Here is a 27,900-nt window from a genome sequence, read left to right as displayed (position 1 = left end):
ATACACACACATGCAGACATACACTGAGAGAGAGACCCACTGATCTGTTTACAAATGTGATATCAATATCAGCACGCATACTAATAACAGTGAGCATACACACTATGTATGGGCTGGTGAATTCATTTGGTGTAAATGGTAAATTAGGAACAGCAATCGTAAATATAACCAGTTTCTAACAGGGCTATTCACTTTAAACATATTCCTGCAGTCATTAAATATCATTGGCATGCATTCCAGACACCATTACAGGCTGTTAAATGCAGTCCTGAATACATTTAAAGGAGCAACGAGTAAGTTCTGATATAGGCTACAGTATTTATTGCGTGTTTGCAGCATAAAGTGAAAAAAGGTGGTGCTCAGTTTAGACATAATTGTGACTTTTAGAGGCTTCTTCCATAACAATCACAGTATATGCAGACATATTTAACAGTTAGCAACACATAGTTTTGAGATATATGTTAAACACTCATGTGGCTTTTTCTAATGAGCTGAAGTTGGACATCCCATAGCTTGCTTTTGCAGAATCATTTATATGCATATATATATAACTGCCTTCTATTTAACTGGTGACTGTGGTCAGACTGCAGCCCAGAAACACGGGCAGAATTCGCTAGTGTCAAGAAAAATGTCAGCTGGTTATTTGCTCTTCTCTGATATACATACACACTGTATAATTAATCAGGTGTGTGGCCGGCCCGCGAGTGCGTGTGAGTGCGTGGCGCGCGCGTAAATCAGAGAGATGCGGAGAATGCTGAGAGAATGTTTCTTTAAGACCCATTACCTTCCAATCCGACAGAAGGGGGGTCTGTGGTAAGGTGGCGTATCGTCTCTCTCCGCGTCCCCTTCCTCGCCGCTTAGCTACATGTGGGCAGGGAGAGACAGGGGAAAGGAAATAATAATAATAATAATAATAATAATAAAACATACACTAAGCTTTATTTCGGCTCTGGATGAGGGCACGCACGCCGAGGCGGGATCCGCGGGGGATGGATCTAAGGAATATTTAACATCAAACATGGACACTACAGGCTCCCCCCTGATGACTGTGGTAAGGATGGAACTTCACACCGCCCCATCGCAACCCAGTTTCAACTGAGAGGGATAACAGTGTTCGTCGAAAGACGCAGAAGAGGAGAGGGGAGAAAAAGGCATGCATGCACTAATATATCGGTGGATGCAGTGCGCGCGTGCAAGCGTGTGATAACAAGTAGGATGCCTTGCATTGTGTTGTCACGGATTGAGAGGGGGTGCTTTACATGTGTTTGTGTGTGAGTGTGCGTTTGTTTGCGTGTGTGTGCTGGTTGGGGGTGGGGGGCATGGTTGTATTTGCTAAAAGCACGGGCAGTTATTAGATAGACTATGCAACGCGGTATGTCGGTGTCGGGCATTGACAGGTGTGTTGGCAGCACACGCCAAGATTTATTTAGGGCGCGCTTGCTCGCTCCCGTTTGCATACAGTTAGGTGAGGCGATAGCTACTTGCGAGGGAGAGAGAGCGAGATGGGGTCCTCATAAGATCATAAGATGCCACTGTATATTGGCCTGCTATGTTTTGCTTGTAATTAATCATGGCTGCAACTAAGCTGTTTGCCGTTGGGAGCTTTGTAGTCAAACCACCCAGCTCCTCTCACTGCCTTATGGCCTTATAACTCCATAATGTTTGAGAAAAAAATTGGTCTGAAAATGTGCATTGAGTATTTATTTATTTAGTTGGTAGGGGGACATAGTCCACAGTTTTAGTCGACCAGGATCTCTGTGGAGCAGGCATGGATTTATCTTCCTCCTAATCTGCTTTGATGGCCATTTTAACAGCCGAAGTGACAGATCTGAGAGCTGCAATACACAACTGCCCTTTTTTTTTACTATGAGAATGTAGATGTGCGCGTGTGCGTTCGTGCGCCCATCATCAGATGGTCTTTCCTGCATACATTCAGAAATGGAGGTGCAGGCTTGCTACGGCTTGGTCGACCTGTCAGTTTCCCCCTTTAGCCTGGTGTGCAGTGTGAATGCCACTGCAAATGAAAGCATGCTGGTTCAGATCCCGGTGTTTCCATTCCTCCACCCAAGCTGCCGACAATCATTTATCGATTCCAGTGATGCGTCTCTTGCCCAGGGGTACCGTTAAAAGGGGAAGAGGGGGGTAGGCGTCCATTATTAGTGGCTATGCTCTGCTTTTAATGGAAATGCCAAGAATTCACTGGGCATGCATGCATTCTTGGCCGTGAATGTGATTTAACATTTAAGAGGATGTAAAACCGGCTGCAGAGCCCCTCATTCTTCAGTTTCTCATTGTTGGCGGCTGTGGGAGCCTGCAAACCCCTCTCCCCGCCCCAGTGTCTGGTGGAGGAGAGCTGTTTTTGCAGCTCTATCGCCCCCTCTCTCTCTTCCTCCCTCCCACAAACACACACTCAGAGCACACAGTTTTTCTTTGCCCATTTTTTCTTTTTTCTTTTTGTGGAGACAGGGAATATTTAGTAACATGATACCCCGCCTAATTAGGGGCCTTGTCCTAACTGGTCATCTAGTAATCAAATACTGTAAAGCCAGTCTGTCCAAGCCAGAGAAGGGAACCCATCAGAATTCAGTGTGACTGTTTATCACTTGTGATGATGATGATGCTGGTGTGGGCAATCACATCCTCGCAAGTACATTCGTTTCAGTGTGGTAAGACTTCAGTGGAGACATCAGTAGTGACACTGTGCCTGAGCTCACCCTTTACACCAATGAAGCTGATACATTTTAGGGAAATGTTACCACCAGCTCATTGTTTTCTATCTGCTTTTCATATTTCTACAGCAATAAGAAGAAAAGAGAAAAGGTCTAAGTAATGCTACTATGCTGCTAAAGCTTGTGGCATGATAACTATTCTACAGCAGTCTCTCTTGTTTTCTCTCTTCTGCACATGCTCATAAAGACACAGATCCTGAAGCCCAGTGACCTCACAGCTGACGCTTCAGTCAAAACTGCAGGCTGCACAGTTATGTTATGCCTGCACTGAATCAGGACTCCAGCTTTTGTTGCCGTTTTTCCACAACAGACTCATCATATGACACTGTAGGAATTCAGAGAAATGTTAATGTGACCTGTGCTTTGACTAGTATGGCTGAAGTATTTACTTTAGCCCTTTCTGAACTAATGCAAAGGTGCTTGTTAGGATGGGTTATACCAGCCAGCGTGGATGAAAGTTTAATTCAGTCCTTAGCGGTGGCCTTTCTGTGCGCCTCAGTGTATGTTTTGGGTAGTTTGGAACACAGAGTAACTGCCAGAAGCTGTTGTTTATGTTACATTGCTGGTTTAAAGGAACCACTCGGGGAAAAGTCTGAGCAAACATTTGAGGGTCTTGGTGCAATTTCATGAACAGCATATTTTCACTAAGCTATGTAATGGACCTGATTCATACACCCAGGCCAGAGGCACCATCACCAAAGGGTTTTCAGTTCATATAGTACATTTTGACAAATATATTTGGTCCTTTTTAATGTAAAAAAGATGAATGCTTTCATGTGATAAATAATTCTAAACAATGTAAAACCGCCAAAGAGAATGGTGCATTATTAAATTTCACAACAACAATGATATCAACGATTTTTTTAAAAACACCTAATCCAAGGAAATAAGTATAAACATTAATGGCTTTATTAACAGACAAACTTTATCTCTGATCCATACTGAGCCTCATCATCAGCTGTCTTAGTGCTAAGGATAGGCTGTAAATAGCAGCCACCGTCGTTTCAACCACTGGATTGTAAAATCCTAACATGCAGTGATAAGCTGTCAGTCATAGGGGTCATGCCCTAAATAAGCCCTTAATAATTAAGACCTAATGCAATTTTTTTTTCTCCTCATACTGTTCAGTCAGACAACTCATGTTTGAACTGACTGATTTTAGAACACGGCTGATTTACCGGCTCTGCTGCTCCCAGTATGTAACCTATTGCTGATGTATCTTTATCTGCATTTATAACGACTGATAAATCTAAATTAAAAAGTAAAGAGGAGAAACACTCTTCAGCCATATTATAGGTGTTGATGGCACATAGTTTGTCCACCTCATAGCACTCTACAACTTCCTTATTGGCAACACATGTTTGGAACCACAGAAAAACCAGCTGATCCATGCAGAATCAAGCAGCGGGTGAACGAGTAATCCACGAGTTGTTGTAACAGTAAAACAGACTCATAAATAACTAATAATGACACATAAAAATGCTAAGTTTATGCTTTTTGCGACTGAAAGAAAAAAAAATACCGCCATACAAATTAGATTTTTAAGTAATCAGATATTGGTCTTAGTTTTAAAAATATATCGTTCAGGGTCTAATTTATTTATTAAAGCTGGAGAGCCTAGTTTGGCATCTTGGCTATGAACTCATTCCTTTGCATAAATATGATGCACATAGAAATGGAAGTGATAAGTAAATCTCTCTCCCTGTAGTCTATAGGTGGATCCTGAGGTGGTGGAGGGGGTGAACCAGCAGTCACCCATGCAGGGCAGCAATGGTACTGATGTGTCAGAGAGAGAGATGGCAAGTTTTGTAGCTAAAATAGATTAGATCCAAATTATGGTGTATGATGGTGAAAGTGAGAAGCGTTAGTTACCACAAAAAGGGGAACTAGCTGGAAATTAAATGTATTTTTACAGCAAGGTTTAAGGATGTTAATTTATGCTGTAAAGTTTTGAATTTTAACATGTGGTTGTGAATGATTGGCGTTAGCATCATTTTGTAACCCCAGAGGCTATTATTGGTGCTGTGCAGATATTCAGTGACATTTTTTATATCAGAGAATTTCACACCTAGAGAAGTTCTCCCACTATGAAGCAGATTATCACCTTCTTATTTCCTGTGTCTGTGTTGAAAGGCCTTACCTAAAATCTCACCTTTTCTTAATATGGAACGCATACTGCGATCGTGATATGGTTTATTTTTGTGTATGTGGTCATCAGACTGCAGCTATTAATCTGTCAAAGAAGTTCAAAGCTGTTCCTGAATCAGATTTTTAATTTGAACTGTATTTTAAGGATATGCAGGCAATGCCAGGTCAGTCTTGCGTCTTAATTATCCACCAGTGGAGCAGGAAAGGAAGTAAGCTGTTTTTTAGTGGGACACACAGCAATATTGCCAAGTGCTCTAGCCAGCTCACCAGCATGAGAAGCTAATTCAGAGCTGTAACAGACCTTAAATTACCAACCAACAGCTACCCCATTTGTGGTTCCTGGATGCCCATATAACAACAATAAGCACTGATTTTACAGGAAAATCTGGACTATGCTGCCTCAGTCCCCACCGCCCCTCATTCAACCTCCGATATTCTGTAAATACATACAGTGCCACCCCTAAAGACAGAAGAATTTAATACACTCATTTACACTGCCTTTAAGATTGATGTGTATAAAGTGCTTTAAGTGCACAATATGGCATCTGAGCATATTTAAGATGCCCTTCTTAACATACTGTAATACCTCCACAAGGCTTTTACTGTGAGGTTTTATATTATTTTAATCAGTTTTGGTTGTCAGTGTTGTTTCTAAGTTGTTGTTTCATGATATCACATCACAAATACCCAAATTCTTTAGGCTGAAACATTTTGAATACAAATACTTCCAGTAATTTCCAGTCCCATTTCCACAGGTGAATTAAATTAAGCATTTGATATGTAATCTCCCTTTACAAAATTGGGTTGTCAATCAAGAATAGGTTGTTTAAAGAGCTCAGTGAATTAACAAGTCAGCCACAAAATGACAGACCACATAAAACTTTAGAGTGGGGTCGGTGAGTTTTGAGGTCCAAAGTGTGTAAAAGTCGTCAGCATGCGGCTGAATCAGTAACAGCAGAGTTTAAAGCCATAAACATCAGCAAAAAAAAGCTGTTTGCTTGGAGCTTCACAGTGTTGGTTTCCATGGCTAAGTAGCTCCTGTAGGTGTAAGTGGACCAGTAATTTTGTTCACATAGTGTTTAAAGCTATATGAGTACTTATCCAGTATTAGGATTATATAGAGATCCTCTGAATACTCCAAATTTAAGTAACATTGCACAATTATTAAAATGTACAATTACATAAACTAAAAATGTTTTAGGAGCTGAATTTTTTTAACACCAGTCTTTTTTCACCAGTTGATTCATTTATCAGCAAGTATATACCTTTTATTTTTGATTTTTTAAATTCAAATTTAGGGCTGTCCAAAATACATAGTGGGGGTATTTAATGCTAAACACCAAAGGTTTTTATAGATTGATAGATTTTTATCAATCCCCCATTTTAATTTATTATGCTGTCCCCTTTATCACAGAAGAGACCACTAACAGAGTTATTATCACTGGTGCTGAGCCCTGTGGCCTAAATATGGTTGAATTACAAAAAAGATGATTTTTGCTGAACTCTGAAATTCTTCATTGCACTTCCTGTTTTTTTTTCAGTCTCACTGATATAAAGAATTATGTGTAATTCACCACATGAGTCCAAACCACTCGAAAGTATAAAGTGCGAGCCCTTAAGTACTCCAGATAAGACATTAAAGAATATTTGTGGAAAGCAGACTCAAGACAAAATAATAATGCTGATTGCTTGGAACTGTACCATTTTGGCCCACTGTTTGCAGGATCAGACACAGGCCTCATTTGGTAATTTAAAAAAAGGGTAATTTAAGATATGCAGCTGATTAAAAGAAAACCAGTGCAGTGAGTTCACTTCTTCATACTTAATTGCCTTGTTTTAGAAAAGCCTTACATTCTCAGTCCATCCAGGTCACGAAAAAGAAATTCAGTTGCTTTCTGTTTTCAAGTTCTCAAAAAAGCTTTGGAATGGAATGTAAAAAAAAAATTAAATTAAACTTTTTTTTATTTTTCCAAAATCTTTCCAAAATTTCAAGATTACCTTAATGCTTTAACTTCACTAACATATTTGAATGTTTTGTTCATTTCTTTTTCTTGTGGCCAAGATCAGATTCCAGTATGAACTGGTCCAAAGCTCACCTGCATGCTTAGCAGAGCTAAATGACTCTTAGATTTCTCACTCAAAAGTTAAGCTCACCATAAAACAAGAAGAGGGTTAGGGTTGGACTGAGATCACACTGAGAAAGAATCACGTGAATGGAAGTGGCCCAAATCAGAATAAGAAATATTAGATACAGTTATGAGTTGTGCTCATATCACAAAAAGCAAACACTCTTGTTTGCTTTTGTAGCTAAAGTTAGAAAAGTAGACTGATGCCACTCTCTTATCTGTCCATAAAAATATAACGCTAGTGCATCATAATGCTAATGCAGCATTTTAGCATAAAAGCTAACACTGTTCCATCTGAAGGTAAAAAGCCATCTATCCACAGCTCAACGTGATTCACTGTGGTAGATTTTGGAAACACTGAATCAAGCCAGAGGCAACTATTTCAGTCTTTGGGGCAGATTTACTAAATGGGACAAAACAGTGTGCTAGCACAATCCCCAAATAGGGCTCATAGGTGTATCTAGTTTTTCAGTTGATGTGCAAAAAGGTGTGCGGTTTTCTAAACACAGGCACAGTCAGTAATTTTCAATGTCAAGCACAAAAAATAAGATGCTTTTGTTGGGGTGGAGTATTAGCACAATTAACAGTAAATTGAGTTTTGCAGATGTTAGGAAATCAGTTATGAGCTTGATTTAAATATATTCCTCCCTATATTTTTCAGTCTTCAGAAAGGAACTCAGAGAAAAAGATATGCAACTCTCGGAGTTTCCACCCTGCTTGGGTGTTTTTGTTTTTACACCATAACCCAGTTTACGACTTAGCTAGCTAATTTCTAGCTGGTACTTTACACTGTATTTCACAAATAGATATGAAAGTGACATCAGTCTTTTCATATTATAGTGCGTTATACCCCCGAACCTGTCGTGACAGATGACTGTCACGCATTGTATAATGGAGGTTTCTTCCTGTTAAAAGGGAGTTTTTCCCTACCATAGTCGCCAAGCACTTCCTCATAGGGCTTCTTCTGATTGCTCTGTATTACGTCTTCACCATACAATATAAAGCACCTTGAGGTGACTGTTGCTGTAATTAGAACTCTTGGTGTTTTCCAAAGTACTGAATTATTGTTTTAATTACCTTTTAAAGTCAGAGTCTATGTTTTGTGGACTATAACTGAGTTGAACAGCATTAGTTTAAATTCTCGCTCATCAAGACATTTCTCATGGTCCATGAATCAGTGTGAAATGTATTCAGATTCTGTTCATTTCATTGGAGCTGCCACTGCATTATTACATAGTTAGGTCAACCTGTTTGTCATTTTGTCAGAAATGCTAATTACAAATCAGCAGTTGGCATCATTGTCACAGTTCCTCAGATTTTCATTAGTCTTGTTGTCGCAAACTACCAGCTCATGCTTGCACAGTACTTTCACAGTTGTTATACTCACAGTGGAATTTATTGTGGGAGATCTAATACAATGTGTGCTTTGTTTTTCAGCTCTTACCAACGGCGCTTTGAGGAGCCCTGCCTTGTGGACACAATTTAGGTGCATTGGCCCTCCTTTGTCCCTTCCTTTCCCATTACCCCTTCCCTTCTTCACCCTCAGCCAATCCTACAGCCACCCACAGAACGGCTTTCCTGCAGTCCCTCTTATATAACAGGGGAACACATAAGCCTTCTAATCATTTGCCATGCAGGTTGGGACTGAGTAATGCAAGTCTAGTGAGCAAAGACATACAAAAGTAAGTGCAGGAGAAAACAATTAAAAAAGGCAATAAACACAGGAAGATGTAGGAGTAGACATAAACCAAAAGAATAATATTTTTGGAAAACAAAAAAATGTAAAGATTTATATTTTGTACATCAAACTTTTGGCTGAAGCTTAACAAAACCCAAGGCACGACAACAGGCGTTTTGCACGTACAATCCCCCATTTAGTTCTCTTTTATTACTTGACACACACGCCACGGTCTCATGATGATGTGCGAGGTGATGCCCACCATATCCGAAGATGGGCGAAGTGGCACCGGTGGAGGCCCCACCTCACCCGCCAGCGCGGGAATCGGAGGCCCGGGAGGAGCAATGGGTGGAGGAGGATTCAGTGGCAGGGAGCCCAGAGGTGGAGGAGATGAAGGAGGCAGCACAGGGAACTTGGAGTCTCTAATGGTCAACATGCTGACAGAAAGGGAAAGGCTGCTGGAGAACCTGAGGGAGACGCAGGAGAGCCTGGGTACAGCTCAGCTCCGCCTCCGTGAGCTTGGCCATGAAAAGGAGTCCCTTCAGAGGCAGCTATCAATTGCTCTGCCACAGGTAAATCTGTACACGTATATATTTACACTGTGCTTGTCTACGTGGGGTACTCCGTTTGGGTGTGTTTTCCTGATGCAAGTGTTTTATGGAACATTTCTGCCTGTTAGGTAACTTTTGCTTATTCTCTGCGTTATCAGAGCTGAGTTACATATGAGTCTGCATTTATGAGTGTGTCATCATGAAGCGAGCTCATGAGACAGTAAGCCTTTGCAGTGATGCCTCGTGGAGAGAGAGAGAGACTCAGCTCCAGCTAGAACAGGACATTAGACACTTCCCCCACTGCATGCTTAGAGTCTTCACTAATTCTGTTTCTAGTAAATGCTGTAGGTTGACGCTCGTCTGGCTGTCAAGTCCAAGTTGCATCTGCAAATTTCCCCTCGTTGTGTAATCAGGTTTTATTATGTTTGTTAATCATATCGTTAGTGGGTGATTAATGAGAATGGAAGATAATATGTGCTTGGGCCTTATCTGAACTTCAATAAAAATGTAATTTATTGGAATTCTCTGAGCTTGCCTGATAAAATTGCTTATTGATATTAACTGGAATTTAAAAGTTTTATCCTACCATTATTAAAAAAAACCAATCTCTCCTTTCTCCTCATCTAAAGCTGAATGTATTGTAATTATAGTATGTAGAATTTAATGTACACGTGACCCCTCTAGCCACTAATATACAAGGTGTGTCAGGACAAATAATAATAATATTTTTTTTAATTTAGTTAGATTCCTTTTTATGCCTTTTTGATAAAGTCATTTCTGACTTGACTGTTGTAATGGCTTTCTTCCAAACATTTAGGGTTACTGATGTTAAGTTAATCCACTGAGTTACTCACGGTTCAGTTTGGTGTCCAAAAGTAGTCCAGAGTGAGTAGGAAGTCAAAGAGTGTGTGTGGATAACAAAAAGATGCCGCAGCAACCCAAACTAAAGAAAGAGATTAATGTATGTATACCAACAGCATATACTGACCACGCAGTTTAACACAATACTTATTTATAGCAGGCAGTTTTACGTGTCTCTTTAGTATTAGACTCTAACACTCGTCTAGAACATCATACAATCTACATATACTCTCCAAATATTTTGATAGCTTATTATAGTTTGCTTATTTTGAACAAAAATACCACACATTTTCCCCTTAAATTTCCATTATAAACCTAGTTTAATATCATATACATCCTCCTACATGTCCACTATATGGATGTTGGAATGTGTGTCTTTGTTTTCTCTGCATTTCAGTTTTTCCATAAATTAATTTACTGGTTATAATAATAAGCAGTTATGGCCTTGAACACCTCGGAAACAAGGTTAAGTATTAATGTAAGAGCCACATTGTTGGATCGAATTCGAATGTACATGTGTTCATGTGAGTGCAGCATGAATTACAAGACAATATGTAATTTCTCCGCGACATAGGGCCACGTGCACTGTAGACCAGGAATTCAAATTTATTCAAACAAATGGAGGCCGTAGCCTGTAAAGATAGAGTGAGATGAAATAGAAACGAAACGACAAGGGGACAAGGAGAGCCAACTGCGAAGCTGACCCCTATCCAAACAAGAAACAATCCCATAAGGCCAAGAGCCAATAAACACGCTGTGTCACCATCTGTATAGATTTCTCTTTGGCTCTTTCTCTTTCCCCCCTTGAAAACACAAACCAGTTTCATATGCCTACCTTTAAGTGTTTTTGAATTCTAAAGCAGGTAATCCTAACCCTAAACATCTGCACACTGTCGCTCTTAAAAGCAGCTTCTAAGGCCTTAGATGCGTTTTATGGAAATAAAAAATTCTTTTATCGTGGATCCTATGAGTTTTTCTCACTGTGTAGAAATCGTGTAGTACTATCTCTCCTTTTTGGGCTCACTTTCAGCACCATGAAGGAGTTGCGAGCGCATTCCCAGTGGTGCTGTAAATGACATATCGATGCTGTGTTTTGGGGGTCTCTCCTGTGCATTCCAGAGCCGAGCCATTGTGTAACAGCGTGATGTAATCCATGCATGAATGCGAGTTCACAGAGGATGAGCACGATGAGAGCGGTGGTGGAAAGTGTGTCATTGATTTACATGATTATTATGTAGGTTTACATCATGTTTGTCCTCCTACATTGCTGGTCTTAGGTGTTTCACAGAGTGTGTAACTGTAAGCCTTTGGTTCTGTATATTTTTAGCACTATGTGTGCATTTCTGTGTGTGTGCATGCTCGTGTCTCGCCTAGATCAAAACTCACTGCAGCTGAACTGCCTGTGCCGAGACCACTTAATCTATTAAAGCCATACGTTTGTGTAGTTTGTTTTCTTGCCTCTGAACGCAGCTTGTGTGTTCCACAGGAGTTTGCTGTGTTGACTAAAGAGCTGAACGTTTGCCGGGAGCAGCTTCTAGAGAGGGAGGAGGAGATCGCTGAGCTGAAGGCAGAAAGAAACAACACACGTGTAAGATGTTTAGCAGCCATTTTGCTTATTAGCACTGTAACAGGCTCTGTGTTATCTTCCTCACCCATTGTGGTTGTGTGGGTGTCACACTGTTTCATTTGCTTCTGTTTGTTTTTCCTTCTCTTGATCTTCTTTTTTTTTTCCTAATCCACGCTCTCTTTTCTTTTCATGGCCCCTTTTCATTGTCCATATCTGCTTTCATTATGTCTTTTTTTGCTGTGCTGAACATTTCTCGTCACTCTTAAAACCCTCCCTGCTCAGTGTCGCCCCTGAGCCTACTCTCTTTTTTCATGATCCCGGCTGTTACCCTGTAATCTCTGCTCCTGTCTCTAATTCCTGCTCATTTTGTATGAGCTTTTTCCTTCAAACTGCCTTTCTTACCTCTCTCTCTCTCCATCCTTCTCCCAATTAACCCACTCAATCGTTCAGTTGTTGCTGGAACACCTGGAGTGTCTTGTGTCTCGCCATGAGCGCAGTTTGAGGATGACGGTGGTGAAGAGACAAGCCCAGTCCCCTGCAGGGGTCTCCAGTGAGGTGGAAGTCCTCAAGGCCCTCAAATCCCTGTTTGAGCACCACAAGGCCCTGGATGAAAAGGTGTGTTTGAAAGGCTGAGAGCAAGAGATTTCACTCACTCAGACCAAAAATTGAGCCAAAAGAATATTAAACTCAAAGTCATAAGTCACCAGAAACATGCTTGAGGTAAAAAGGGAGCTGAAAGGACAGAATCGGCAGGTGGCAATACAGCCCACTAGCAGCACTGAGATGTCAGAGAGAGAGATGGGAGACTTTCCAGATTAAATAGACCACCAAAGTGTGAGGGTGTGTTTGGTATATAATGTGAGAACAGAGAGGCAGCACATACATATATATATAACTTGGCTGCTCAAAGTAGCATTCAGGCTGCAGGTTTAGCTCACATGTTTCCGTATAAAATCAAATATTATTGCTTTATGACAACGAAAATTTACTTTGACGTTGTTTGCTGTGATGATCATATAAAGGTCCCACTTATAATGAACTGCTTTTCTCCCGAGTTAGCACTAGAGCATCATTCAGTGTGATAGACGTGAATAAATCAAGTCCTGTCAGCCTTAGCGATTGTCTCATGAGGATTGCTCACACCCAGTGCTGAGTTGGGTTCAATTAAAATGCAGTGTGGTGTGCAGAAATTCCCAGTGTAGCTTCCGTGGTGAGCCTCATCTCTGATGCGTGTGTTTTGACCTCTCATGAATTCTTATTTACTTATTCGGTAGTGATAAAAATGTAATCACAATCTTGATATTAATTCCCCGGTGCCATGCCATTTCGTATTGCTTCACCCCGCAGGTTCGAGAAAGGCTCCGTGTGGCCCTTGAGAGGGTGTCCATGCTAGAAGATCAACTCGCAGCGTCTTCTCAAGAGGTAAAGTCTAACGTGACGTGATTTGACGTTAACGACCGGCTCAGTGTGAAGGGAACATTAATTTGGATCGTCTGTTTGTCTCTCTTTTCAGGTAATCTCTTTAAGAGACCAAATTAAAAGACGTCAGCAAGGGGTGGACGGCGGGAAAGATGTAAGGGAGGGTTTTATGCATGTTGGTTCCAGTTGTTTTTGTGTATGTGTTAGCGTCCAGACAGTCAGTAGAAAGTAGATATTGGGTAACATGGTGTGTCAGTGTGATTTTTAACTCACCTACAGTTTCATTTACGTTTTTCTGCAATAACAACCCATTCTAACTCTTTTTTTCTTCATCACTCTCATTTCCTGCTTTATTCTCACCATTCCAGCGACTGCCCAATGGTCCTTCCTCTGGACTGGAAGATGGGGAGCTTGACAGACAGAGAGAAGGGGAGATAGAGCGGCAGAGAGCTGAACTCTCCCAGCTGAGGGAGAGGCTGGCCCTCATGTGCCGGCAGGTGGGTGTTTGTGGTCCTCTGTGTCGAACTTTGTGAGAATGGCTTCATATCTTAAACGGTAATCAGAACTGAAATACGCCCACAAATTCTCTGTCAAAATCCAATATAAAATATAAAAGCTTTTAGCAAAGTCCTGATTAAAACATTTACTACTGTCCACACGTCCACAACATGCCTGATCCATCCCAAATGGCCTCAAGGAAAGCAGGTGAAACAGTTTGAATTCCCAGCTATATTTCTGTCTCCCCATTTGTTTGTAAATTTGGTTTATTATATAACCCGCCCTGGCTATCGTAATAAATCAGTGCCAGCTCCTCACTAGCAATTCCAACAACGCAGCATATCCCAAGAAGGAGGATAACTAATCACAGTACTTCTCCTGGTCACCCTCTTCCCTCTTGTGGCCGGTTACACTACTGCAGCTGCTTTAAGACACCATATTCATCCCGTATAGTAGGCTATATGACGCCATTTGATTTTAATAGCTGTACGTAGCACAAAATCTTACATAAGAGATCAGAAATGTTTAGAGTAAAATGAGTAATGCTTTGCTCTAACCTTCAAAACATCTTAAAACCTTTTGCGTGTTCTGTGCGTCACTCTCTTAAGTCACCGCGTTACACCCCCAGAGTCTCGTGTGGACCCAACTGGCATTTGTAATCAGTCACTGTCTTGTCTGTTTACACTTAGTGCCGTGGCGGTTAATACTGGCTCACGTAGGTTCAATCTGTGTCATCTCTGGTCCCTTTGTGTTGTCACGTTAGGTCGGGGAAATAGAGGAACAGCTTGCCGCCGCCAGGAGGGAGGTGACGAAGTCAGAGGAGGCCAATCAGAAGCTCCAAAGGGAAGTGAAAGAGGTTTGTTGGGCCAGTCTGTCTCTTCATGGCCAAGACCCTGAGATCTCACAGCACCCAGGGTTCCAAGAGTACAACACAATGGGCATATGTATGAATATTTATTATTCCAAAGGGGGATGAGAGTAAAATTAACTGATATCAAAGAAATGCTGGGCTGAAATGAATGCCATAATAAATATTAATATACTCCTGCAGTCTAAAAATAGAGTGCTCTGTGCATGTATTCAAAGAAGCGTAGTAGAAATCTCTTACCTGGCCAGTAGTTTTCAACGTGATAAGCACTCATGTGTTTTGTATATTGCAAGTTTTATATTTATATCATTTTGTTTCATGAAATATTACCAGGCCCTTTGCCAAAGAGAGGACATGGAGGAGAGGATTACAACACTAGAACGAAGGTATTCTTTTTTTTTTTTTTTTTTTTAGTCTTCTATTTGTAGCTATCTTGTCTATTTGTCATCTATTTGTAGCTTGAACGAAGCTCAAGACCAGAAGACTAGAATTTCATGCATAAACTATAATGCACATAGCAGAAGGACCATATGTTTCACCTGTTGGCAGGCAATGTGTTGCAAAAGCATCGTGACGCCTCTTTATAGCATCTAAGCTAGTTTTACATAATGACATTTGCATTATATTCTCACTAATGATTCAGTGAACATTTGGACAGAAACAGTAATTAGTTTGGATGTATTACCCCCTAGATTTGATGTACCGGTATCCTCTTCAGTGTTTTGGGTTATATTAACATTTGTTTAGACTTAATACTCCGTTAACTATCTAAGTTCCTGTTTCAGATTAGTGCTGTTTCAGCACCAGCTAACTTAAAACAGTCACAAATATTGATATATGTCACGTTATTTTGATTTAGGACCGCTGCAGTATTCCTCTTTGATGGCGGCTTTGTGTTGCAGGTACCTCAGCGCCCAGAGGGAGGCGACTTCTCTACATGATATCAAAGACAAGCTGGAAAATGAGCTGGCGAGCAAGGAGTCCCTGCACAGACAGGTAAAGTTTGGCTCAAACAAGCCAGTATCCAGCTGTGTTGGTAACAAAAGTCACGAACGTTTCTGTGTCTGATCAATGCTTTCTTGACTGTCCAGAGTGAAGAAAAGAACAGGCAGCTACAGGAGCGTCTGGATGAGGCGAAACAGAAGCTCCAGCAGACCCTGCAGAGGGCAGAGACATTACCTGAGATTGAGGCCCAGCTTGCACAAAGAGTGGCTGCTCTCAACAAGGTCGGCAATCAATATCAACCACTAACTCTTTTGAATAGAATATTCCAGCTTTTATTCGAATCTCATTTCAAATATTTTAATCAGCATCTGCAAATATTTTTCTATTCTCACTCAAAAGGCTGAGGAACGTCACGGAAACTTTGAGGAGCGACTACGGCAAATGGAAGCTCAACTTGAGGAGAAGAACCAAGAGCTGCAGAGGGTGACATTAATCATATTTTCCTGCTGAGACACAGTCTGATGTGAATTCTCAGTTCTGAATAAAGTTAAATTTTATCTCTGCTTTTATTCCTCCTCTCCTTCGTGTCTTCATTCCAGGCCAGGCAGAGGGAGAAGATGAATGACGAACACAACAAACGCCTCTCAGACACTGTGGACAAACTTCTGTCAGAGTCCAATGAGAGACTTCAGCTGCATCTCAAAGAAAGAATGGCAGCACTAGAAGAGAAGGTAGAGAAAGAAGTGTATTGTGTTACCGTATAAACCACTGTACCACGTGAAAATGCATAAGTATATTTTTTGTTTTCTTTGCTTCTAGAATGCTCTTTCTGAGGAACTGGCCAATATGAAGAAAATCCAAGATGATCTTCTTGCTAATAAGGTATTCACTTTTGTATTTTTTGTAGTTACAGATTAGAGGTGAGACACCCCATGATATGATGTTATCACAAGACCTCACTCACGATACGATATTATTGCGCTTTTTTACAGTTTGCAACAACTAATACTGCGATGTGTAACCTTTTTTTTAAAGTTAAATAAGTTATCTCAATTAAGTTATTATTATGCTGCCAAAAGAGGCTGTGAGCCATAACTAACACCGTCACTAAAATCTGCCATAGAAGAATGAATGAGGTCAACTTGGTAATTACATGTAATTACATGTAGTCTGTTACTGATATTGCAGATAAATCATCAAAGCTAAGTGTTAGGTGATTTTTCATTTGAGACTATTTAATCGAAGCTCTTTTTAATTGTTTCCAGAGTGTTCGGACTTGTTTAATAAAATATTAATATTTGGTGTATTGATACACTATCCCCACGCAAAATTTCACGATATGATGCTGTATTGGTTTTTTCCCCTACACCTATTACAGATGTTTAAACCTTTGGCGTCATGCTAAAAGTGTTTTCTCCTCTTTATTTTAGGAGCAGCTGATTGCTGAGCTGGAGCGAGTCCAACTGGAGCTGGATCAGCTGAGAGGAAGGCCAGGCTCGTCCTATTCCAGGTTAGCCGACATGAACCCTCACGGCAAAGTATTTATGCACTGTGCCCTACATTTATGAATACCCAAAGTCTCCCAAAGAACACAGCACTTATGCTGAGTACACCATTTGTTTACACTCCTCTGCTTTGTAAAGTTGTTCACATTGTACCTGGAGGCTGTCGGGCTGTCTGATAAATACACAAACATATGCTTTATTCATAATTTTATAGCTTTTAGTTTTAAATTCCTTGTTTATTTATGGGGGAATCTTTGTGTGTGACAGTGCTGTGTGTTTGCACACTCACCCACGAAATGTTTTCAAGTGCTGCTGCGTAACATTTGAATTCTGGATCTCATCATAGGGCGGGCAGCGTGAGCTCACTTCCCTCCACCCTTTTTCGAAGATCTCTTCCAGGGAGTGCCTCGGAGCTGCGGTACCCTCAGGGTGGAGGCTCACTCCCAGCTGGCTATGGCAGCTCCTCTAGTGGGGTCGTGGTCAGGCGTCACCGTGGCCGTTGGGGGACTCCTAGAGATGATAGTAACAAGGTGTCGATCTCAGGCTGAGATAATGATGATGTGCATATATGCACAGTTATATACAGCCATCATAGGCTTAACTTTGTGGTCTGAACAATTTCTTTAAAATGTTCTTTTTCCAGGGTGGAATGATTGTACAAAGAAACAAGAACTGGGTGCAAAAGTTTGAATTTATTTGGGATTTTCTCTAATCCATGCACGGTTAAAAGTGTAGAAATACCCTCACTAATATTTCATATTCCAGAAGCCTAGTGGGTCAATACTAAACGTTTGCAAAGTTGCAAGATCATCAGTTAAAACAACTGTATGTAAGATTAAGTTATTTGGATTTGTCACCACTTCGTCAAGATCTGAAAGAAGACCCAAACTGTTACCTTCAGTTGAAAGGAAATTGGTTAGGATGCTCAGGAACGATGCAGGAATCACCAAGGCCTGCTATGAGCTGAGAACTGCCTTAAAACCAACATCACTTCCATAGTAAAGTGTGTTTTTCATCACTATGGGCTAAGAGGATACAGACTAAAATCGGCATCTTCAATTTCAATTTGCAGCTGCCCACATGGACAAGCCAAATGTGTTCTGTAGAAAGATTTTATGGCCAGACAGGATAAAGATTGAGCTATTTGGCACAATGACAAGAGCTATGGTTGGGGGCTTTTGAACGTAACAACACTATACACAAAGTGGATGGAATAATGAAGAAGGGGAAATTTAAATGAATTTTACCAATTCTGCCAAGAAGAGCAGTCACATATTCAGTCGGAAATATGCCAAAAGCTTATCGATGCGAACCAAAAGTGTCTGGTCAAGGTGCAATTTGCTAAGAGACATTTAAACAAATATCAGTAGGGAATGTGTATAGTTTTGATCCCGTGTAGAAAAAAATCCTAAATCAGTTCAAAGCTGTGCACCCAAATCTTGGTTCTTAAAGACTTTAAAGATGCATGCCGCACAATCATTCCACACTGGGACGTGAACAATTCAAAGAAATCATTCAAAGCACCAGATTACCAAGATATTAATGCTTATGATAAGCCTTTGTAAACATTTGACCACAACTGCATATACCGTGATATGGTGCTATTTTCTGAATGACACCATTGTCTCTATCCGTTCTATCGTTTTTCTCATTTTCCAGTATGGAGAGTGGGACAGCAGCACTATGCTGGGTCCTGGGTTTGAGGGCGGCGTGGAGGGAGGCTGCTCTGATGATGAAGAGGATCGGGAGACTATGTTCGGGTCAGAGCTGCTCTCTCCCAGTGGGCAGACAGATGTACAGACTTTGGCCATCATGCTACAGGAGCAACTGGAGGCCATTAACAAAGAGATTAAGTAGGTTTTATGTGCAACAGTGTGTAGATGAGAGATCCTAGGATTGTTTAGCCTACTGTTAAAATTCTTCTCTCTTCTCCTTTAAGGCTGATTCAGGAAGAAAAAGAGAGCACGGAGCTGAGGGCAGAAGAGATTGAGAGTCGGGTCAGCAGCGTAGCCCTCGATGCCTCACCTCTTCCACCCTCTTCACTGGGTGGACGTGACAGTGTCGGGAGGGGCTACATGACTCCCTCCATCACCTCGTCCACGTTGGCGTCACCCTCGCCACCCAGTTCTGGACATTCCACCCCCCGCCTGCCCCATTCACCCGCCAGGGAGAGCGATAAGCAGGTGCTGTCTCACTGCTGTTTTATACCAACAAATGAGTGAAGTTACACTGAATTTCCCCATATAAACCTTTTGAACTTTGTCCACCTTGCAGAACAACAAAGATGGTGAAGAATGCAGAGCACTCGCCCTGATTGACTCCACCCCTCCGCCTGTTCCTCGAGCCCTACGGTTGGACCGAATGACACACACTCACCCAGGGGCAGGCCTTGATGATCACCGTGAATTTCGCAGGTACTCAGAATAATATTAACATGCAGTATATTTGGCTCTGAATTTAGCCCTGAAATGCACTCAGTTTTCCGTCCCTCTGTTTGTCCAGTCTCTCTGCTGACGGTGCCACCACAGCTAGCCAGGATTCCCTTCACAAAGCCAGCAAAAAGAAAAGCATCAAATCCTCTATTGGTCGTCTCTTTGGCAAAAAGGAAAAGGGACGGATTGGTGCACCTGGACGTGAATCTGCCTCACTGGGTGTGTGAACAGCCTGGACACTAGTCATTCAAAATGCCGTCTCTCATGTCCAAGTCATACATTTATCTGTTTGCAGTGAGAGAATCCTCAACAGTGAAACCGATACAGAAAGTAATTATTATTTTTAACCTATGATCTTTACAGCCTCCACACCCTCTGATGACCTGGGTTCAGCTGATCCATTAGGTCTGGCTAAACTTGGAACTGGAACAGTGGAAAAAGATCGCCGCAGCAAAAAGAAGTGAGATCAGTCATCTTTCCACACGCTTCTCATGTTGTAGCGACATCTTTGATCCTAATGCGATATAGTAGTACATTTCGTAGTTTAGTATTAATTTAAACAGAAAAATGTACGCCTATGCGGTGCTGCAAGGCTGAAAAGTTTTTAACTTCTCATGTTGATTTTCTATTTATAAAAGAAGACAGTGGTAAGGTGAGATATGAAGAAATGAATCTTCTGTTTTCCACTCTCCTTGCCAGGCACGACTTATTAGAGGAGGCATGTCGTCAGGGTCTGCCTTTCGCCTCATGGGATGGCCCGACTGTTGTTACGTGGCTTGAGGTACGTTTCTGAGCCTCCGGACATAAAACCATCAGACTGATTCGGACCAGTTTATGTAAAGTTATTACATACTAAATTACCGACATATTAAATTACCGGAATATATATTGTATACATGATGGTAGACGATAATATTATTTAAAGCCAAAGCTTTAAATAATGAGGTCAGTGAATACACAGGTAAGCCTTATAAATCACGCTTAGTTTTGGAGAAGTCTTTTTTCCACTCTTGGTAAAGCAGCCCTACTCTACTGCTATTAAAACCTTCTGTCTGTGAAGGGCAACCAATCAGAAGGAAGCCAGCTTAAACGGAAGGTAGCCGGGGAGAGAAGCTAACAATGCTTGTTTCAGAAATAGGATGTCTTGTTTTTGGTATTTCACGTTAGGATTAGGCACAAGATTTTTGTCACCAAGTCATACTTTATTTGAAGAATGTTACTGTTACTGATCGTTGTGCACCACTTCTGCTTTCTGTTGTCCCAGCTGTGGGTCGGGATGCCAGCGTGGTATGTGGCAGCATGTCGCGCCAACGTGAAGAGCGGCGCCATTATGGCAAACCTGTCGGACACAGAGATCCAGAGGGAGATTGGCATCAGCAACCCTCTACACAGACTCAAACTTCGCCTAGCCATTCAGGAAATGGTCTCCCTCACCAGTCCGTCTGCACCCGCAAGCACTCGCTCTGTAAGCCTGTGTACAAATTCCAGTTAAAAAACACGGCACGGGGGGGTAGACACAAACTAATAATTTGTGTGCTGCCGTTGCAGTCAACAAGTAACATTTGGATGACGCATGCTGAGATGGAGTCTCTCACTGCTGCCACCAAACCAGTAAGATTATATTTCATGTGAAATACAGAGAAGCTGTTCTTATATTGCATTGATTTATTTGACACATTTTGTTATGTCGTGAGCAAACTGTCCCGTTAATAAGGTTTCTTCTTTTTTTTTGTCTCTTAATTAGGCATGTTTGGCTACACCTTTCCCTTGCTGTTCCCTAAAAATCAGTTTTGATGTAGTGTTTTCCATCTAATTCTCACTCACTAACAAAGCTTTTCCTCCTTTTGCCTTCCCTCTCCTCCTCTGTCCCGACACTGATTCATTACAAACACAAACACTCTCACTGGTGACCTTTCCCTCTCTTTGCAAATATCTGCTCCTTTCCTCTGTACGCTCGGCCTGAACTGTAAGGAGCAGAAGGAGTTCAGCTGGGATCAGGTGAGCTGCTGAGAATCCACAGGCCATCACATGATTTGCAATTTATTTTTAAATAAAGGCTTACCAGGAGACCAGGAGACACAGCCTTAAAGGGAAGAAGAGCTAAAACGAAGTCTTTAAATATGCATCTGTGTGTCTAACAAGACATGCTTATATAAATCCAGGTTTGAAGGTTGTAGACTGGCACTTATTTTGCCTTTTTTTCAGCTCTCTCTTTAAATAATCAGAAAGTGAAGGAAAACAAAAAGCAGCAGAAATACTTTACTTTCATAGGTCTAGAGTTAACACATAACTAATGATTTGAGACATCAGTTACACTTTAGCGGCGCATTTTTAGAAAGTGAGCCCAAATTGTTTTTGCCATTTTAGGCTACAAGTCTAATGTTTCCTGTTCCCAGTAATACAGAATTTGTGTCAGAGAGATGTTTAGCATGACCGCTGAGTGGCCAGCAGTGTATATACACGAGTGTGGTGTATATAGAGCCCACGGGAAGGAGAAACAAATGGAGAAAACCCTGCATGGCGGGGGATTTTGTTTTTATTACACTTTCAGGTTTCCCTTTTACTACTATTTTCTCTGCACTTTATCTGCCCTGTTCCAAAGAATTAAGAAATCACTAAATATTGTTAATACAAACACATTATAATTTTTCCTGTTTGATTATTTAGCTCAAGTGAAACACACAAATTTGTTTTATATTCAAAATGTTACCTTTAGGATTTTTTTTTTCATGTTTATTATGCATCTTGTTTACTCTCATGTCTATAAACCTTGTTCTCCAGATCCTGGCCTATGGAGACATGAACCATGAGTGGGTGGGAAATGAATGGCTGCCCAGCCTGGGTCTACCCCAGTACCGCTCTTACTTCATGGAATCGCTGGTTGATGCTCGCATGCTCGATCACCTCACCAAGAAAGAATTGAGGGGCCAGCTGAAGATGGTGGACAGTTTCCACAGGTGAAAGAAAGGGCACCCACGTTATTGGATTAATTTTATGTTCTGCATATTTCCACCCACTGCATGTCTTAGGTCTCTGTCCTTACTGCTTATAGGGTGAGCCTTCACTATGGCATCATGTGCTTGAAGCGCTTGAACTATGATAGAAAGGAGCTGGAGAGGAGGAGGGATGAGAGCCAACATCAGAACCAAGGTGAGACCTTTGGATAATGCCCCAAACTTGATTTCAAAGCATTAGTTTACTCACACTGGTGTGTTTTTGTCTTTGTCTTTGAATTTGTGTTTCTCCAGATGTGATGGTGTGGTCCAATGAGCGAGTGATGTGCTGGGTGCAGTCTATCGGTCTAAAAGAATTTGCTGACAACCTGTTAGAAAGTGGGGTCCATGGGGCCCTGCTGGCACTTGATGACACCTTTGACTACACTGACCTGGCCCTCCTTCTTCAGATACCAAATCAGAACACACAGGTAGACTGCCTCACGTGCTCTACAACAGCCGGCGATGTCAGATGCTCTTCTGTTATCCTAATCTGCAGGTGTAAAATTACCCGAAACATCTTTTCGTCTGTCTCTTGCAGGCAAGGCAGCTCCTAGAGAAAGAGTACAATAATCTCATCTCCATGGGAACAGAGAGGAGGCCCGATGAGGTACAACAACATAGACTTCAGAAAATATTTTTTTTGCCCTTTGTTTAATGCGCTATGAAAGATAAATTTCTTTCAGGGTTAAAAACAAAGACCAAAAACATGGCTTTTCCTTGTAAAGAAAGGCTTTACTGCTAGTGAACTGCTGGCAAGCCACAGTGGTTCAGCTGTGTTTACACGGGTGCTAATTGCTTAGTTACAGCTTGTAGGGCTAAAAACTGTGCAACTGTGGAATATTGTCACAACAAATACTGCTTTGTCAAATACTGCTTTGTTAAACCCCACTAATGCATAATGAATAAGGCCCAGTGAATGCTGTTGTTTTGAATCACTAGCATTATTTCCTTGTCTCCACAGGACGGCACAAAAACATTCACACGGTCACCGTCATGGAGGAAGATGTTTAGGGAGAAAGACCTCCGTGGCGTGACCTCCGATTCCTCAGAAACATTACCTGCCAACTTCCGTGCCTCTGCCATCTCGACCCCGTCTGTCACACTGAGAAAAGTCCAGAGTGAAGGTGAGGACTTGAGCATGATAACAACAATACTGTCAGGATCAGGGATTACACAGCAGTTTTTTCCTGTTTAAAAAAAAAACAAAGGAACAGTTCACCCCAAAATCAAGTTTCTATCTTTTATTTCTCTGACCTTTGCTGCTATTTATCATTCTGAAGTATTTGGGTGTGAGTTGCTGGGATATGGAGATATTAACTGCAGAACTATGATGGAACTGGGTGCTCCAAGCACCAAAAAACAAAACAAAACCATGCACCAGTGTCTCTTTCCAGAAATCATGACCTGATTACTCAGATGACTCTACAAACCTTGCTGTGAGCAGTTTCCTGTAGGAACTATTTTCTCTTTCACCGAACCACACCTGCCAGCTACATCACTCAGCAGAACCAAGCCTCCGTCTACCCATGACGAAAGGCTCATGCTTGTGACAGGACTTTACATTAATGGCATCTGCCTTCAGATGACCTGTAATGTTACCTATCTGCATGCTTCCTTTGTTTGGCAAATAGAGACAGTAGAAAGAAAATAGTTCCTGCATAAATTTGCTAACAACAAGGTTTTTTGTGATTTATACAAAGAGATATTTTGGTGCTCCACATGTACCATCTGGATAGATTATATTTATATTTAAATACAGTGCTGTGCAAAAGCCTTGAGTCACCCCTCATTTCTTTATAATTTCCTTCCAAAGAGCCAGACTTTTTTTCTAAAATGGACTTTTGAAGCTTTTCTTTGGACATTGGCTGCTTTGTCACTCATTTTCTCTTGTACCTGACCCTTTTCAGAGAAGTGATTTTTGTTTGTTTAAGTCAGTTAACATTGGTCTATGAGTCATTCAAGAATAAAAAAGATGCACCTAATTGATGAAGTCTATACATACCAAACATAACTGAAACATGTGCAAACATATATGGAAATAAAATGGCCAATCCATGCCCGATATGTTCCTGTGTGTTTTTCCACCCAGATATGCTTTTACTTGACTGTGTGTTTGGGGTCATTGTCATACTGAAAAATAAAGCCAATCAAATGGCATTGCATGGTGGATCTTATTTTGAAAAGAGCTCCAACACCATTGGCTGAAATGCCTCCACCATGTTTTACATGAAATTAACAGAAATATCCAGTATTTCTTTAGAAAACGGTTTCCTGCTCCTTTTCTTCATAACCAATGAAACTGAAGATGTCTGTAGACACTGATATGGTTTGGACCAAAATTTTCAAGTTTGGATTCATCACTCCAAAAGTGTCACATATCTCATCCTTACTCCCTGTTTCACTTTCTTAAGAATGGCTTCTTCACGGCTCTTAAGGAAGAGAAACAGCAGCTGCACCTATTTCCCATTTTCTTTGCAAAGTATAAAGCAATGAATGGTGATGCAAGACTTTTATATTAGAAACGCGTTATGCAGAAATATAAACAAAGTCTTACAGATGCTCCTACTTCCTTTATTTACACTACAGTGATAATAACAATTTAGCGGTTTCATTGGTTATGAAGAAAAAGAACAAGAAACTGTTTTTTAAAGAAATACGGGATAACTCTGTTAATTTCATGCAGAGCAGTAGATGAGACGTTTAACATGATTTGCTTTACAGTAAATATGAAACTATAGCCAGTTGTTGGTTTTTCCTGAGGAACAGTAAGCTTTATTAGCTTAACAGAGCAAAATCGGTGTTTCCCTAGGATGCTGTGTTTCTAAATAGTTTATATTTGCAATACAGAATTTAAAGCTTAGCAGTGCCGTTTTTTTTTTTGTTTTGTTTTTTTATAACATCAGTAATGTTTTTCTTTACTGACTTGTATCTGTTTGTCTTGTATATTTAACAAGGACTAATCACCTTTTTTTTCCCCTGTCAGCAAACTCTGGTCCAAGAGCAGAGTCGGGGTCTGTGAGAACATATTCCTGCTAAAAAAAAAGAAAAGAAAAATAAAGAAATAAATAAGCACACCAGGTGAGAAAAGCACTCTGATTGATCATAGCTAAAAATAGCTTGAGTGGATACCAAATCAGTCACGTCTGTACGGTGCCATTATGATTCTTTAAATGTCTTTTCTTATATTTTCGTAGAACCCCGCCTCCAACTCAACCCAAGGAAAAAACACATTTTAGAGGAAAAAAAAACTGAGGAACAAAAAACGAAACAAAAAGGACACTAGAAGATGACCAACAACCTTCGAGCCACATGTCTCGAAAAATCAAAGACACTGAGTGAATGATTTCTGAAAAGATGTTAAAAATGGAGTGAATGTCCGTTTTCCCATCAGTCTCTCTCTCTCTCTGTCTCTCTCTCTCTCTCTCTCTCTCTCTCTCTCTCGATCCATAGTTGTGGCATGATGCTGTTTGATTCTGTAGAAAGTGGCCTGTAGAAAGTGACCAATGCCTATCGTGAATTCATCTTCTGTTTTTTTTTTTGGGGTTTTTTGAGTGTAAGACGGCAATATTGACACAATGAATTTATAGTTTTTAAACTGGAAAATGCATTCCTGTTCCTATCAAGAGAACAATAGTCCAACACGCATCCTTTAAGTTGGTCTGACTGTGATTTAGATTGATTATAGAACATACTCAACAACGCCAAGTAACATCACAATACAGTATGGTGTGGCGAGGGGGGAGGTTTAAGGCCAGAATGTAGGAGTACACAAGGAGGACGATATGTATGTTCTTAAGCCATAACGGAGGTGAGATGCACAAATGTGAATAGGACAGACAATGAGACAATTAGCAAAGTGCTTTATGACAAAATCCTGTTGAAACTGGGGGAAAATGACTTGAGTTACGGAGCATTTGTGTTAATATGCATGCCAAATTCAACCATTTTAGAGTGAACGTCATGATATCGATCATCAAATGATGTGAAAGCAGGACTTTGTAAAATGTGTGTATTTTATTTTTATCATTTTTTTATGATAACTGCTATTGTATGTATGTATGTATGTACAGTATGTATGTGTGCGTATTAAACTGTACGTTCATTTCATACTTAGTTTTAAGACTGACTGTAATTTCATTTTAGGTTGACAAAGGAAATATGTTTTAAATTATGGACATTTAAGATATGCTACTTGTATGTGTACATTTTGGACAACAAATTGTGTTATGATTTCAATTCATATTATTGGAGAGTAGTGATGATAATTGATTATAATATGATAACAATAATGATAATGATTGTAAAAGCTGTAATTAAAAAAAAAACAGACATACCTGTATGAATGTTATTGAAGGAGTTATTTCAGAGTTTCGCCTTCACACAGCCCACAGAAGATCACATGCGGGTGAGTCAATAGTTATGAAGCTCTTAGTAAGAAATATGTTTATCAGACTAAAATATATATTTACATTTATATTTAACACACGTTTTCAATTTGTGGCACTTTAAATTAGATAAAACGATGACTGGAAAATTCTAGAAAAGTTACAAAAATTTCTTAATGTAAGTTCATCAGTGGGGAGATTTTATAGTGATATCAGTCACTTAAAAGTTTTAATGGTAAATGATGTTTTCCAGTAAAAATGTTAAAGTTAATATGTGTCTCACAAAATTGTTTCATTTTTTTCCATTTTCATTGTTTCATTAAGGAACATTTTTATACCTAAATAAATGAGAGAAATTGACTTTTTATGGCTATCCATAACATTTTCTGATATATGGCAGAACAACATCCATCTAATATGTACATGAAAGGAAATAGAAATTTTGAATCTGACTTTATATTAAATAATATTTAGTAATAAATGACAATGTCTGTTCTGTTTAAGCAAATTAGTGTACTGTATGTACTGTAGATGGATAATACCTTATAAAATTGAGTTTGTAAAGCAAAAAAATGGATGCTTTATGTAAGTAATCAAATTGGGAAGTTGCATGGTAGCACTTTTTTTTTTTAAACATTTATGTTCCTGTTGTGCTTGCCTGCAATTTGGTCCATAACAGAGTGATCTATAATAAGACATGTTGGTGATATGTAAACAGCCTGGTTTTTAATATTATATTAGAGCAAAGAGATTACTGTAGTGACACTATAATTGCAGCCTATGTTACAGGGTAAATTTAGCACCACATGACTGGAAATGAGCCAAAACAGATGGCGGATTATAGTGGAAGTTATAAATAGTGCAGGTCTGTTTATCACAAACAGTGGACAAATACAGATTGTTTTTTTTAAGGTGAGAACACAGAGGCAGAACATATTTTTCCAATCGTTTCACTTCCATAACTCATTCTTTTAGGTTATGGGAATAAAACCATCCAACATACGCAGTCTAAATGAGTCCATTTGCATATTTCAGGATACCATAAAAAGTGTGAGACAAAAAATAATGATTTTAATTTATGTAATTAACTGGGGAAGTTTTAGTTTGATATCTATTCCTTGAAATACTCACCCTCATCACCTGTAAATATATTGACACATTCATAAAGATCCTTAATATGTGGGGGTGGGGA

General features: G+C 40.3%; 1 protein-coding gene across 6 annotated transcripts; it reads left to right on the top strand.

Moving 5' to 3' along the window:
- Positions 1-808: 808 nt before the first annotated feature.
- LOC134632634 (liprin-alpha-3-like) lies at positions 809-26,646 on the top strand. 6 transcript variants are annotated; one of them, XM_063481352.1, is made up of 32 exons: positions 809-1,051; positions 8,441-9,253; positions 11,580-11,681; positions 12,111-12,275; positions 13,008-13,082; positions 13,174-13,233; positions 13,448-13,576; positions 14,341-14,433; positions 14,779-14,831; positions 15,348-15,441; positions 15,537-15,671; positions 15,790-15,873; positions 15,990-16,121; positions 16,210-16,272; positions 16,821-16,900; positions 17,242-17,425; positions 18,555-18,748; positions 18,835-19,078; positions 19,170-19,309; positions 19,398-19,546; positions 19,691-19,787; positions 20,027-20,108; positions 20,592-20,792; positions 20,876-20,938; positions 21,299-21,325; positions 22,109-22,284; positions 22,380-22,477; positions 22,576-22,751; positions 22,862-22,930; positions 23,285-23,447; positions 25,307-25,401; positions 25,518-26,646. In XM_063481352.1, exons 2-31 carry the CDS (start codon positions 8,918-8,920, stop codon positions 25,357-25,359), a joined length of 3,717 nt encoding a protein of 1,238 aa, XP_063337422.1. In that variant the 5' UTR covers positions 809-1,051; positions 8,441-8,917; the 3' UTR covers positions 25,360-25,401; positions 25,518-26,646. The 6 variants fall into 6 exon arrangements, with proteins under 6 accessions (XP_063337422.1, XP_065327663.1, XP_065327662.1 ...); XM_065471591.1 differs by having other exon boundaries at positions 809-1,151; positions 17,284-17,425; XM_065471590.1 differs by having other exon boundaries at positions 809-1,151.
- Positions 26,647-27,900: the final 1,254 nt, after the last annotated feature.

The sequence above is a fragment of the Pelmatolapia mariae genome, linkage group LG8 (genome assembly GCF_036321145.2).
Source record: "Pelmatolapia mariae isolate MD_Pm_ZW linkage group LG8, Pm_UMD_F_2, whole genome shotgun sequence".
Taxonomy (NCBI): domain Eukaryota; kingdom Metazoa; phylum Chordata; class Actinopteri; order Cichliformes; family Cichlidae; genus Pelmatolapia; species Pelmatolapia mariae.
Note: the sequence above shows the minus strand (reverse complement) of the source record. Positions and strands in the feature narration are given on the sequence as shown.